The 15233-nt window shown below is 37.6% G+C and overlaps 1 protein-coding gene across 2 annotated transcripts in view; it reads right to left on the bottom strand.

Annotated features, from left to right (window-relative positions):
• Positions 1-15233, bottom strand: part of LOC5577110 (developmental protein eyes absent) — a 137127-nt gene that overhangs the window by 4332 nt on the left and 117562 nt on the right. For both annotated transcript variants that reach the window (XM_021845816.1, XM_021845815.1), the window contains exon 3: positions 8134-9415. In XM_021845816.1, coding sequence (XP_021701508.1) covers positions 8134-9415 — 1282 coding nt within the window. The remainder of the gene's footprint in view (positions 1-8133; positions 9416-15233) is intronic.

Genomic DNA, 15233 nt, shown 5'->3' with positions numbered 1-15233 from the left:
GTGAAACCTCCATGAGTCGATATTGAAGGGACCATCGACTCATGGAAATATCGAGTCATGGAACCGCAATCCTTTGGAAAGCTGTTTCAAGGGACCATCATAGTAACCATAAAATTTTGTTTCTACTATGGTTCCATGAGTCGATATCGAGTCATGGAACATCGACTCATGGAGGTATCACTGTATGTTTTTTTTTAGATTTTGGGTGTATTTGTTTTCCGTGTCCCTTCCGAAATGTCATATAAGATACGAACAATCCTAGTGTTAAAACTAAAACCCCTGTGGTGCTTTTGTCGACTAAGCGAACGTCAAACATGATCTTAAGTGTCAAGGTTCATTTATGGACTCAATTTTTAAATTAAAGTTTTGTAAAAGATTTTGTAAAAAGTTTTAGGACCCAATTGGGTCCTAAAATTTTTAATGAAACCTTGTTTTTATTTAATAACACGAAAGAGCATCTTACTGCAACTACTTTAGCATTTTTTCCCGCTCAAATAACGGCTATATCTTGTTTAAACTTTAATTTAAAAATTGGGTCCATAAATGAACCTTGACACTTAAGATCATGTTTGACGTTCGCTTAGTCGACAAAAACACCACAGGGGTTTTAGTTTTAACACTGGGATTGTTCCTATCTGACATTTCGGAAGGGACACGGAAAACAAAATACACCCAAAATTTGAGTTTAAGCTAAGGGGTGTGACAAAATTAAAAAAAATGTTTTTTGGGTTCAAACCAACGGAAAACACTAGAAAATTGAGTAAACATGTGTTATTGGCCTAAACTTAAGCGTTTGGCACTAAAATTGGGACATGGCTTTAGGTCCCTATTGATTTCAGAAAAGTATATGAGCTTCACTCTCGGTCAACTGAAAACTTCCAGAATTAGCTAAATAAACCTTCCACAAGCTCATGTCCGTTGGTTTATAATTTTGATGTTCCAGATATTTTAATAGTTTGGATTAACCATACATGCTTAGACAATCGGCAGTTTATGCTTATAGTCTTTGTATATAGCTTAGCTTAGCCTTGATAAACTATCAACTTGGGCTAGTAATTTTGGTATCGAGGAAAATAAAATTGTATTTATGTTCGGTAAATTTAAATCAATTATATGGTAAATAAAGAGCTTTTAGTACAAATTGCAATATTTAAACAAACTCTGTAAATTTGGATCAAAATTATGATTATTTGAAATATTTATATATTTATATATATTTATATTGAAACTGGGAAATTGCAATACAAAATTATAAAGATCTGGCACACAAATATAAAAATAATACAGCAGAGTGTGAAAACATCGAGTTTTATGTAGATTTTCAGATGTGTTTGATGGAATAGTAGTTTATGTTGGAGAGCAGGTACATCACACACCCTGCAGTGGAGATGTCTGTGGGTAAAATGTATGAATTACTGAGTATCTTAGTCTTTTCAAGGGCATAGAGTATTATAACTTTGACAATATATTTCCAGAAAGCTTTGACAGTTTGCCGTTCTTTCATACAAAATGCTCAAGTTTTAGGATCAATATTTCGGCTTCTGATAGTTCGAATCGGTTGAAATTTTGATGACAAATAATCTGAAGTTCAAAGTGAATCTGTTACATTTCTGTAATTTTTGAAAGAGTTTCAGAGGGTTGTTCAAACACAAAAGTAAGCATCCGAGATATTTTTACCATTTAAACCCGTAAGTTGCGGGTGATTCGTGTGTTCTGCTTATTTGCATAACTTCTGAATACGTATAACTTTGCCCAACAAACCAATCATCCACAACTCACCTTTTATGAATTCAATGAAAAAATCACTTGGGTATTTTTTTATTTGAACGACCCTCTGGAACTCTTTGAAAAATTGTTGCAATGTAACGAATTCACAGAAGGCAAAATTTTGTATCGAAACCCAGGCAACCAGTAGTCGCATAAGAATAGGGTCCTGAACTTTTTGAAAAAATCTTGTTTTTATTAAATTAGCACGACAGAGCGTGTTCTTGAAACCACAAGTTTACCCGCTCAAATAACGACTATATCATATTTAAATTTTATTTTCAGTCGACAAAATCGACACAGCAGCTCAACGTTTTTTCATTGGGGTTGTTCCTATCTGACATTTCTAAAGGGACACGGAGAACAAAATTTACCCAAAATTTGAGTTCAAAGCAAGGGGTGTGACAAAATATAAAAAATGAGAAAAAAAAATGTGACATAATATAAAAAATGAGAAAAAATGCACTTAAACATGGAACCAACCAACCAGATGACTGCTTGGGACTAACAGACATCCTCAGTGTAGGATGATGTGTTAATATCCATCGTATTGAGCTTTGATTAGTAAGAACTTGCTATTTTCCCAGTATTGCAGTGAATGATGCTGACACATCAACTCTTTCCTAAGACGGATTTCCATTGTTCAATAAGATTTTGATAAATCTTGATAGTTTATTAGAAATAATGCAATGAAATTATTACTTACGGTTTTCGAATCGGTCGCAATCAGTTTTCAGATTCGTCTCACATCTGACGGTTCACTGTGATATATTGAGTGGTCATAATACAACACTGTGGGGTGGGGGGTGGGGGGTTTGTACCGTTGAGTGGTGTAGCTCAGTCAATCACTAAGCATTTCGCTCGGATTGTGTTCGCCCATGCGATATCGATGAAAAAGTGCAAAGTGGTTAATTGAACTGAAATTATTTATCCAAATACAGTAGTTCTATAGCACGAACCAGTAAAGCTTTCACAAAATTTCACTTAGAAAATTAATTTTTGTTGCAGGTTAGTTTGACTATCCGCCATAAAGGAAAATTTTAAGTTTGATACGACGAATAATAGCGCTTATGACGAAGTAGATCGAAACGCTATAAGTGCTGGTGATCTTGTATTTTTAGGCAAAAATGGCGCTTGCCAGATCAGAATGCAGATCAACGAGGGGAAGGGTAAGGAATTGATGATGCATGAAACTGGCTCCCACAGTAGACCGGATATACCCCTGCATCTACGCCAGTGAATGCGGGAATGTATAGGGGTAAATTCATGGCAGAGAGGCTTGCTGCTTGGTTAGCAGACTGCCAATGTATCAGGCGTAAGGAAAGGCGGTGCTATAATGATGGAAGAATGGAAGTGTAGGGAAACGGTTTTCTCATCCGTCTCGGATTCTATCCAATGCTATGAACTGTGATAAATCAACTGTCATATATTCAGAGTAAAATATATAAGCAATGGAAAGATACAACTACAAAGTACGAGGAAAGAGACTAGCCCGGGGTACAACCAATGACCTTCTGCTTATGTCCCAAGCAACATTGGTAGTTGAATAATAGCTTATTAAGCTAAAATGCACTTTATTCAGCCTCATTTCAGCTGTCTAAACTGTTATTCAGCTATCAATGTTACCTGGGGTTGCAGAAACGGTTCACGCTATGTCTGAAACAGACGATTATAAAAATCAAATGTACATCGGGTTTTTTTTCGCTAAATTTTAGTATTTGGGTTATATTTTCATAATCTGAAGGCTTCAAAATATTCCATCGGTGAAATTTTGAATTTTTCCTCTTTTTAGCTATTTTTCATTCTAAAACTCACGAAAATCCCGTTTTTCGACGCATTTCAGCCCAAACAAAATGTATGGAAAAAAAAATCACCGATAGAATATTTTAAAACCTTCCGATTTTGAAAACATAGACCAAATATTGCGCTGTAGCGAGAAAAAATCGGATGTACATTCGATTTTTATAATCGTCTGGTTCGGACATATGAAATTTACTACTACATATAATACAGTTATCTCTCCCTTACTCGATATTGAAGGGACCATCGAGTTAGGGAGGTATCGAGTTACAGAACACAAAACCAGTGCAACTGCGATCCAAGGGACCATCGAGTTAGCCATGAAAACCAACTTTTACTATGGTTCTCTAACTCGATATCGAGATACGGAATATCGAGTAAGGGAGAGTTAACTGTATTAAATAGTTTCATGTCATAATATCTCTATTGGAAATGGCATCGGACTTGAATTTTGAATTTAAAATAATTAATGTAAAAATAATGCATAAAACTGTGATTCGCTTTTTTTACTCCTCGGGGCCCGCTTCCCCGATCAAGCCCGGGACATTTGCTCGCTTGGCACCCCTTCAAATCCGGGCCTGCATATATGACAGCGTTGTGAAAATTCTTGTTATTTCTAAAACATATCTCGTTACTTGATAATGATCTTGAAATGCTATTGCAACAAAATATCTTATTGCTGTCAAAACAATGTGAAAATCTTGTTGACTTCATATCAAACATTGAAGGTTTTACAGTTGATTTCTTTGTGTGTATATATTAGGGTAAAATAAAGGCTTTATTTAATTCACGAATTCTTTGGGTTCATAGTCAACTTTGAACACGAATCCAACTTGGCGATTAGCGTAACGATATCAGCGTTCCTCATGCTTTTGGTATTTTTTCAGTTTCTATGAAATCAGTATTTTTTTATCTGCAAAAATAACTTAAACTCTGAAATGTTTGCACAAACTAATCAATTTGTTTTCCCAAGAGTTTTTGTTCCAAACATTTATCGTAAACCTGATGACTCTTTCTTATTTTTACCAGAGATTTATTAAGAATTTCTTGAGAGTTTTACCGAAAAAAAAAATTGTTTTTCCTGAAACAACTAAAATGATGTTTATGAGAATTCTTTCCAGAAATTCGCTCTATAGTTTTTCAGAATACTGATAGTGGTTCTAGCGATATTTCATTATAGATAACTCCAGGCTTACCGTATAGGATTCTGTAATGAATCTCGCCAACAATTATGCAAAGATTTCCTTAATGATGGATTTTTTAAGGTTTCCTATGAAATGCATTTAGAGATTCCTCTAAAGATTGCTCCAAAGATTACTGAAATAGCTTCATAAATTCTTTTAGAATACTTTGAGGCATACCATCTGGAAAACTACTACACGATTCCTTCAAATATTTCTAAATTAATTCCACCAGTGTTACTTCAGCTACTAAATCGGAATTCTTCCAGTAATTTCAATTGGTCACCAAGACCGCAGCAACAGTACCGTAATCCGGGGGCAAATTGATCAGTGGGGCGAGTTTGATCAGGTCGATACCAAAAAACTTTTCCTCCGAAGGATGCTGAAAGCTTCGTTGGCACCACAGACTTTCCATGTTTTCTAGTTTATGGATGTCTAATGATGATGTTGCACTATTTCATTTTTATTAGGCTCAGTTGTGCGTAGAAATATTCACACTTTTTGAAGGTGTAAGCAATACCGTTGGAAATGTCGGTGCTAAACAATCTACTGGTGCTATGCGTACATGTCAACTTTGAGTATTTAAAATATTGTGTAAGCTTAAGTATGAACTCCTGAACTCATTTTTGATATCATACGGTATAGCAAGTATAGTTTTTTGCTCATAGAACCGTTTATTCTAAAATAATGTGCTTATTTCAAGGAAAATTGCCTACATTTAGGCGTATTAGGCAGATGCTCAAAGTTTAATTTTGCAATAAAATGATCAAAAACTTGAGTTATAAGAATTTTGACATAATTTTCAGATTCAGGAGATCTACATTTAGTAGATGCGGATATTTTTCATTCTTAAACCTGCTTTGTTATAAAGTGATCAATTTCGCCCCAGTTATTTTATTTTATTTTTTTGATATTTAAACTATTTTTATGATATGTACAATATTACTTCATGGAAAGTTGATTACATAAACTGATAAAGATCAATGGAGTTCTGATTTTGTCGAAATTTATTTGACAATATTTGAATTCCCAAGGGTAACAGAACAAAAAATTGTAAAAAAGTGATCAATTTGCCCCCGGATTACGGTATAAGAATGTTGTAATAATTTTATTGAAATTACTTCAAGAATAATTACATTTTCACCCTTGGTTATTCTTCAAAATTTCTTGAGATTTCTTCAAAAATCTTTTCTTTTATTCCTCCAAAAAGATTACAATTATTTGGCAACATAAATTCCTAATCTAAGAATTATTCTAAGAAAGCTTTCAAGAGATTTTTTGTGTATTTCTCAGATTTTTATTTAAGAATTCATCTTCATTATAACTTCAGGATTAAGTCTTAGCTCCAGGATATGTTAAGGTTACTTCTCGAAAAGATCCAAGAATTTGGAGATCCTTGGAGAATTTCACCAGGAAATTTTCTATACTTCAAGATTGTCCTCGAATATTTCTTTAAAATGAAATATTGGAATGATTTAAAAAAATGAGCTTTTTTTCCTAATTATCTGTAAAAATCCTATAAACTTCTAGGATATATCAAAAAATGAATAAAAAGCATTCAGACCTATTTGTGTTCACCATTTGAAGCATTTAGAAAAAAAAAGATTCAACGATTTGAAAAGTGTCTAAACTTTAGTTTTTTTCTTATTTCTATGGGGCTTCACTTATTAGTACTTGAAGTTTCTCTCTAAAAAAATCTCAAAAAAATACAAGAATACCTCTAAGATTTTTGCAGACGTTTCTCAAAAATTCTGACTATGTCTTCTTAAGTTCAATTTCTAGAAATATTTAAACAGATTTCTCCAAAGGCATTTAAAAACATATCACGGAATCTTCAAGAGAATCAGAGGATTATGAAGGAATTAGCCGATAATAATATTGAATGTAAATCTCAAGAGTATTTTTGGATGAATTAAATTACATCACATTCATACAAATATGAATTTATATAGATTCTGGCAGTTAATCTTTGAAATTTTCTTAAACAAATTAGAAGGATTGTTGTTGTAATTTGAAATGAATATTACACAATGAACCTTCATCATACAATGAAACCTCCATGAGTCGATATTGAAGGGACCATCGACTCATGGAAATATCGAGTCATTGAACAGCAATCCTTTGGAAAGCTGCTTCTAGGGACCATCATAGTAACCATGAAATTTTGTTTTTAGTATGGTTCCATGAGTCGACATCGAGTCATGGAACATCGACTCATGGAGGTATCACTGTATTGCCTACAATGTTGCCTAACAAACTTGTGTCAAAATATTTATCCATTTCTAGTTATTACAATTTTAATACTGATTGTCTAAAAAGATCTTTATCCAACCGGCATGAAAAGAGTTCAAAACTATAGTTTAGGCTAAATTTGCTGGCTGAAACACAGAATATCGACACGTTTATGACAGGCTTACTTTATACCAGCCACAAAATTATGTTTGCAGAAAAATGCTCCCTGAATTTTTATAAAAAAAATTTCCCAAAACTGTGTTAATTGAAATATACCCAAAAATAGATAATTTTCGCAAAACTAAGTAAAACGTGATTTTGTTTTCACACGATAAGTATTACGCTAAAACAAAAGCGAATATGTAGAATTTAGGCAATTTGCTAATTTTTATGGCTGGAACTTTTGCCTCGCAAAAACTAATACGCTTCAAAGCATCTTTATGGCAGGCCTAGCTAGGCTCTTACATAGATAATTAGAAAAAAAAACTTTCTTTTTCTTTGTACCATGCAATAGAAGTTCAACCAAAAATTACAATTTTTACGCCTATAATAAAAAAAATAGCCATAACATTTCCAAATCTCAATCAATTTCTTCAATAGCATTCGAACCACCATCACATTCATAACATTAGCTTCGAATTGAGCCAATAATCTTAAAAAGAAACTCTTACCCCACTTTCCACTTTACTCTAAAGAATTTTCGGCGATTAAAGTAATTTGAAATCCACGGAAGAATTGTTAGACAAGCCATTGCAGAACTTCTTCAAGAATAAGGAATCGCTAGTGGAGTACATGTTGCGTAATGACTGTTTCGCAGCGCATTTTCATTTCGCAATTGTTTTGATTTGCATAATGAATCATTATTTGTACAACTGTGGTGAAAAACCTCGCTTATCGTACACAGAATCAGCGTGGTGGTTCTGACGGTAGCAAACCGCGCGACAACTGAAGGGTTAATAACTGTGGAAATGCTCTTAGAACTCTCAGCTTAGAAACAGACTTTGTTTGAATTAGAACGTAATGTAAGAAGAAGTAATTACGCGTAAAAACACAAAACACACTGTACATGACCCAAAAAACGAAAACATTAGCAGTAGGACCACTTTTACATGTAAAATAAATAACCTTGAACCGAATGAAAGCATCTTCCACTCACCTTGTTGTACTTGGCTGCGTGGGTCCCCGTCAGTAGCGAGTGGAAAATGATGATGGTCTCGTCCAGGTCCCAAACGAAGATCCGCTCGGGTGCCTTCTCCGTCACTCCAGGCTCCGACGTGGAACTTCTCGTCGGGCTGGGATGTGCGTGCCGTCGCCCCCGTGCTCGTCCTGGTTTTCCTGAGGGAGTTGATTTGGCGGCTGCCGCTGCTGCAGCCGCTGCCACAGCAGCTGCCGAGCCGGCTTGGATGGTTGGTGAGATGGAGAGGGGCGATTGTGGAGAATGCGAGTGGGCCAACATGGTTGGTGTTGCGGCGGAATGTCCCTCCGAGGGACTTTCCGCAGATAGACCCGCTGCCACGTGGAAGCTTTGGCTCCCACTGGAACCGGGGGAACTAACGTACGGTGGGTAGGTGGCGGTCTGGTAGTACGGCGAGTACGTTGGATCGTTGTAGTTGTAGTAGTCCTGCTGACTAGTGCCGAACTGTGCGAAATTGTTGTAACCGTAAGAGGAGTAGATTTGTGCTGAGTTGTTGTTAGCTGCGGCCGCCGCGTAGCTTGATGGAAGATATGTATTTGGTGAGGGGATTTTCGAGGATGTCCTCGTTTGGTACGGCGATCCATAGGATGAATACGTAAACGGTGCGTATTGCTGCATGTTGTAGGCGTACGGATAGTACTCGGACTTATCATACGAGTTGGTGCTACTCTGCAGCGCGTCGAGGTTGTTAGGGTTGGCACAGAATAGTGAGCTATCGAGATGGGCAGAACCAACCGCGAGGTTTCCCCCTGAGATGGCTGCGTCAAGTCCTGGGCTACGGATTTCCGATTTGACTGTCCCGTCGGTCAGCCAATGCGACATTCCCAGCTCGGACGAAGCCAGTGCGGTTGCTGATGTCCCGTGACCTGTAGAGTTCAGGCCCACACTACTGTTACTGAGAGCGTTGGACGTAGGAAGTCCATCCAGGGAGTTTCCTGCAGTGCCTGCACTACTACTACCCCCAGAGGTGATCGTTGATGAAGCTCCTCCGTTCAGGCGGGACACTACAGTACCACCAGATGTTGAACTATGATGACTTGCGCCGTAAGATAAACTTAATCCGTTATGTGCACTATGTATGTTGGATGACCCACTCAGAGGGCGGTAGTTGTTGTTCAACAGAGAATATGAACCAGCTGAATGAGAAGCCGTTGGATAATGCAGCGTTGAGCTACTCGGTGGCAAGCAGCTGTCCGTCGAACCACCTGAACTAAGACTGGATACTGACGTAGAGTTGTAGGTTCTGAAATGGAAAAGAAGTACGAAGAATTACGTTAATAAAAAATGCTATACCCATTCGATTGTTCAAGAGAGTGTGGCACATTTGGGCGAGTCAAATTACTACATTACTCATGGTTAAAGCGTATAAATCATGAACGCTTCTTCGGCAAACGAACAGGCTGATCTAATTTTTTTCCATGAATCATGGGACCGTTAAAAAGTGTATGATTTATGACGAGGAATATCACAAGAAGCCTTTGATAGCCTTATTTTACTCAAAGCTGTGTCACACCGTTCCAAGGGTTGAGTCAACCGCATTAATTTTATTGTAATTTCACACTTTCTTCCTAATTACTCGAAGGTCTGTCCCTGTTGGTGTTGCAAGAGCAGAGAAGAGTATTGAAAAATGCGACCCAATTATGCTTCCACGGTTATGTTCTACTTTTCTTTTAAACTTGTTTCAACAAACATCGTCTATCAGTAATGAGTACGTGAAGGAGGAGAAGGAGGAGGTAGTACCAGAGCGGCCAGCAATTCGAAACCAGACAGTCTGGCTGCGGCGGCAAACATGACGATGAAGTGAAATCCGTGGTTCGTGTCAACCGATTGAAAATTGATCTACCATGTTCAACCGATACCACGGACCGGAAGATTTTGATCCGGGGCCCGGCGGTTGGTGGACCGTGACATTTCAATCACAATATTTACGAACGGAGTATCGATCGGGCGGAGTTTTTCTTGTTCAATTGAATCCACCTCCAATAGATTGTGCAGCATTTTGAATGAGTTCACGCAAATGCCAACAAGACCACATTGGAAAAGGTAAGTAGGTGCAGTAGTAGTTGAACTTGATCCATTTCAATTCCTGCCGAAATGGCATTTTCTTGTGTGCCACGTGACAAGTCTGGCTAACGGTGTCTCAGCTCTGTGGGCACTTCCTTCGGGACTGACTTTCGAAGCCGGTCGGATGCACACGGCAAAGTCACTGTGGTCAGCAAATTTCATCGTTTTGCGCAATTGGTGAGCCCCTTTGGATGGTGCACAATTTTGCTTGCGCCTCCTGTGAATTAATAAACAGTAAATTTTCCCATGCCGATTGAAAATGCTAGGCGTAGCATAAAGGGGTCACTTTGAGGATTAATGGTGATTGTGCAATGGAATGTTTTGTATTTTCAAACATGCATATATTCATAGTTATATACCAAATTTTATTGAATCAAACATCTGAGTCCTGACTTTTTACATGTGGGATTTGGCGTATCGCATCAAAATTATACATATTTTTTTCATTGTACAGATTTTAAAAATATGAAGGCTAACTCTCTTGAGAAGGCATGTTTAATATTTCATGGGAAATGCCAAATGTGAGATTTCTGAATTGACTCATCTCAGGCTTTGACTCGCAATTTTCTACAATGTATTAACAACTGAATATTGATACCTATGCAATGACATGCATTACTTCGTTGATATGCATTAGGTTTAACGATCTGTAGCAGCCGAAAAATGTAAGATCAATTTCTAATTCTTGCCCTTAACGCACCAAATCAGAATTGACAGGCGCCACTGTTGCCTGAAAATGGAAGGTCACCAGCAGGTTTGCAATTTTACGAATTTCCCTCCTACGTAATTTGGCCAAACTTTAAATTGTTATTTGGTTTTCCTGGTTTGAATTCGGTATGAACTGTCGCAATACGAATAAATTCATTAATTTTTCGGGTTTGATTTATGTCTTCAAGATCTTCCAACATTGCTAAGCCGCTGGACTGACCAACGCATTTCGACACTCTTCCTTAACCCGTATAGGCCTGAGTGAAAGCAAAAATACTGAAACCCTAACCACTCAGAGAGATCTGAACGTATTCAAATGATTTTTTGTCAGTTCACTGGCCCACATATCTAGTTTCTAGAAGAGGCCAGAGGAACTCGGAAATATTCCTGTGGCCGGAGTTATTCCGGTGGGTCACTGGGTCAAGTCGGGTAAAAAAGGGCTGTTTTTTGGGACATGCCAAGTTACCTTTATTTATTTGCGATGGCAATCATTTTAATTTGCATAAATCATTAAGATCTGACATTAAACATTATAAATGAAGAGTTTTGTACCGTTTAAAATATACCGGATGTGGCCATTCGGACGTAACGCCCGGAAGAACCAGATATAGATTTGTATGATACTAATTGGTTTCAATTCTCTAAGAGTAGAAATCAAACATAATTGTGCACTAAAATGCGTTCCCATAAGCTTGGCACAGATGTTCAGATACAATTTGGTCACTTTATCGTAAGTTTGAGCCGTTCCGGGACCCGAAAATGGTCATATGTAGGATTAATCAAATGCAATACTCATAGTTATCCAATTCAATCGTTTCTCAAAAGGTTTACACTGATGCAATTTTCTCAAAATTCCGTCACGTAGTGGCCACATTATAACCGATTCCGGAAATTATCTGTGACTTGTAATTTGCCTACCTCCAGGGGCACAAACGCACAGTACCCTTCTCACACTACCTGACCCAGTGATCCACCGGAATAACTCCGACCACAGCAATATTACCGCATTCCTCTGTCCACTTCTAGAAACTAGATATGTGTGTCAGTATACTGACAAAAATCATTTGAATCCATTAAGAATTCTCTGAGCGGTGAGGGTTTTAGAATTTTTGCTTTCACTCGGGCCTATACGGGTTAATAAGGGCTTATCTGACTTCGTCGATTTCTTTTCATCGATCCTCTTTTTCGTGAATAACTCAAGTATGTGCTAGTATTTGCCCTAATAATGTGACATGATCAGGCGTTGCAGGATTCGTTCTCAATTGATATCGAAGCACGATCAAAGGAGGTGAAGAAGAATATGTATCTGTGTTGGTGCTGGATCGGCAATGATTCCCAAGTTATTTATAACAAGCTTGATAAATGGCAGAAACTAAAGAGAGCTCCTAAGAGCGAGCGATGATTAAAAACATTTTACTCGCTTATTTACCATGGGAGGTAGGTAACAATCCTCCAACAACCAACAGATTTGGAGCTTGTTTAGATGGGTTTTATCACCCTCTTCCGGATCTAATCAGAGCTGTAGCAGTAGACGATAAACAGTCTCTCATGATGTGTTGCGGATCATGATTGCGACAGAGAGTGATAAGTGAGAATTGCTCTCAATTCTCTCAGTATTCAACCCCTGAGCATGATCGATTTCTCTTTTCTTCGATTCTCTCTTCTGTGAATAAATGTGAAAAGATGCAAGTTTGCTGGCATGTTCCCATCTCAGGATGCAAGATTGCTTCGCTGACTAGCGTCCTGATGTGAAAAAGTAAAAAGGAACTTACATCTTGTAAACTTTTTCGAAAAAGCGAGGATCTATCAAGCAAACGCTTGACCATCGTCAAAATGAAAAAAATCGCAATGTTTCTAGATCACGATGCAAGTTTCGGCGATCCGTTATCGTACAAATTGAAAAAGAGTTTCGAAAAGTGAATCAGTTTTATGTGAAAATGCGAAGAGAGCAACGATGAAGAGCAATGGATGAAGACAGATAAGTCCCTATGAAGCAACAGTGTCGATTTCATCTCTTTAATACTAAACATAAATGTCTCCTTTTTGATCCTGACATTACGTCCCAACCGTGACAGAGCCTGTTTCTCAGCTTCCATCAAGAGTTCCTACCAAATCTCCAATGTTTACACCACCCATTTCTCCAGACATTCTTCCAGATTCCTCCAAGAATATTTTCAAAAATTCCTCCAGGAATTTCTTTGAAGATTCCTCCAAGGCTTTTACCAGACATTTACTCCAAGATTATCTTTATCGTAATCTCTACAGCGGTTTCTCCATAAATTCAACTAGGGATATTGTCAGAGATTCTTTCGGGAATGTCTCCAAGGAGAATTTTTGATTGTTACTACTCCAGGAATATCTTCAGCTATTTCTCTAGGAATTCATTCAGGTGTTCATCTAAAGATCCCTGTAAATATTTCTCCAAGGATTTCTACAGGAAAATCTCTACAACAATTCTTCTAGAGATGTTGCGAGGAGTTTCTCCAGTGATTCCGCCATAGGTTCCTGCAGTATAATCTCCACTGAGATTCTTCCAGGAATATCTGAAAGGATTTCTGCGGGAACTTCTCAAGAAATTATTCCAGGGATTCCTTCAGAGATTTCTTCAAGAACGCTTCAAACGATTTCTCCTGATATTCCTATAGAGCTTCCTCCAGAAATATTACCAGAGATTCTTCCAAGGATTCCACCAGGACACCTGTACAAAAATGTTTGTCTTTATCCAGGAATTCCTACAGGGATCTTAAAGAATTACTCCTGTTATTTCTAGTGGTTTCTGCAGAAATTACTCCAAGCATACTTGCAAAATTTTTCCCAGGTAGATCTCTCGAGATTCTTTCAGGAATTATTCCGGAAATTTCATTAGGGAATCCTCCAGGATTTACTACAGAAATTCTACAAAAATTTACTTAAAGATTTTCCTTCAATAATTATTTCAAAAAAATCGCTACATATAACACTTCCTCGAATTTTCCAAGTAATCCTCCAGGAATCCTCCGAGAATTTTTTCCAGAGATTCGTTATTGGTCTTTGTAAATCCTGTACACCTTTCTCTAGAAATTCTCTCATGAATTTTTCTAGGAATTGCTCGAGAAACTCCTTCACTGACGAAGTTTTTGAAAAGTACCTGGATAAATTCCTGGGGGAATCGCTGGAGAAATTCTTTGAGTCATCCCTGGACGAACCTCTAGAAAAAAATCATGAAGAAATCCTTTAAATAATCCCTACAGATCTATGAATGATCCCCTCTAGAAAAAAAATAGGGAGAAATCTCTGTAGTATTACACGAAGGAATTCTTAGAGTAATCTCTAGAAGACTATCTAGGAGTATTCTTTGAGGAATCCTCGCCTAATCCCTGGAAAATTCTGTAGAAAATCGTTGGATTTTTTTTTTGCAGGAATCTGTGGGTGAATACCCGAGGAAATGTCTGGAGGAATTCTTGAAGAAATCTCTAAAACAACTTTTAGAAGAATCCATGTAGAAATTTTTCAGGAGTAATCCTTGGAGAAATTCATGAAGTAATTGAGTAATCCTTGAAGTGTCTGGAGAAATTCCTGTCGGAATATCTTAAGGGTAACCTGGAATTGCTGAATGAATCAATGAAAGGGTATCTGAGTTAATTTAAGAAGTGATCTTTGAAGGATTACTTGAGTAAATTGCTGATGGAATCCCTGGAGGCATCTCAGGGGAGCCCCTAGAGGCATCTCAGGAGCAGTGGTGTAAATGTTCGCATCACAAAGCACCTCACGAGTGTAAACCTACGCATAACAAACAGGACAGACTTGGTGTGAGTAAGTTCGCACCCGCCTTCTCGGGGGAAAATATCAAAAGGAATAGCAAAAAGCTCGCAAACATTTACTCACGAGTAACCGAACAAGGTGTGATTTAATATGATTTTGACAGACAAATCAATTGTATATATTGTTGTATACTCATCAATTAAGTTAACCGTTAACTACCAGCTATCAAAACCCTTTGAAAACCAAAATTTCGGAGGAGAAACTGCTTTTTTGTTTGTTTTTCCAATAATCGCAATTGACACTAAACAGCTCCAAACGCGTTTACGAATCATATTAGTTTCGTTTACTCACGAGTACGATAGATGCGAGTAAATCAGCACAGCACGCGAGCATTTTGTGTTGTTTTTGTTCCGATTCAGCAAACATGTTTGCCACTCTCCAGCACTGCTCAGGAGGAATCCCAGAAGAAATTCCCGGAGTAATCCTTGATGGATCTTTGGAAGAATTACTGTGAAGATTATGCAGGAGGAAAGCCTGAAGTAATCCCT

The sequence above is a fragment of the Aedes aegypti genome, chromosome 2 (genome assembly GCF_002204515.2).
Source record: "Aedes aegypti strain LVP_AGWG chromosome 2, AaegL5.0 Primary Assembly, whole genome shotgun sequence".
NCBI classification, from domain to species: domain Eukaryota; kingdom Metazoa; phylum Arthropoda; class Insecta; order Diptera; family Culicidae; genus Aedes; species Aedes aegypti.
The sequence above is the reverse complement of the archived record's forward strand: the minus strand, read 5'-3'. Positions and strand labels throughout refer to the sequence as shown.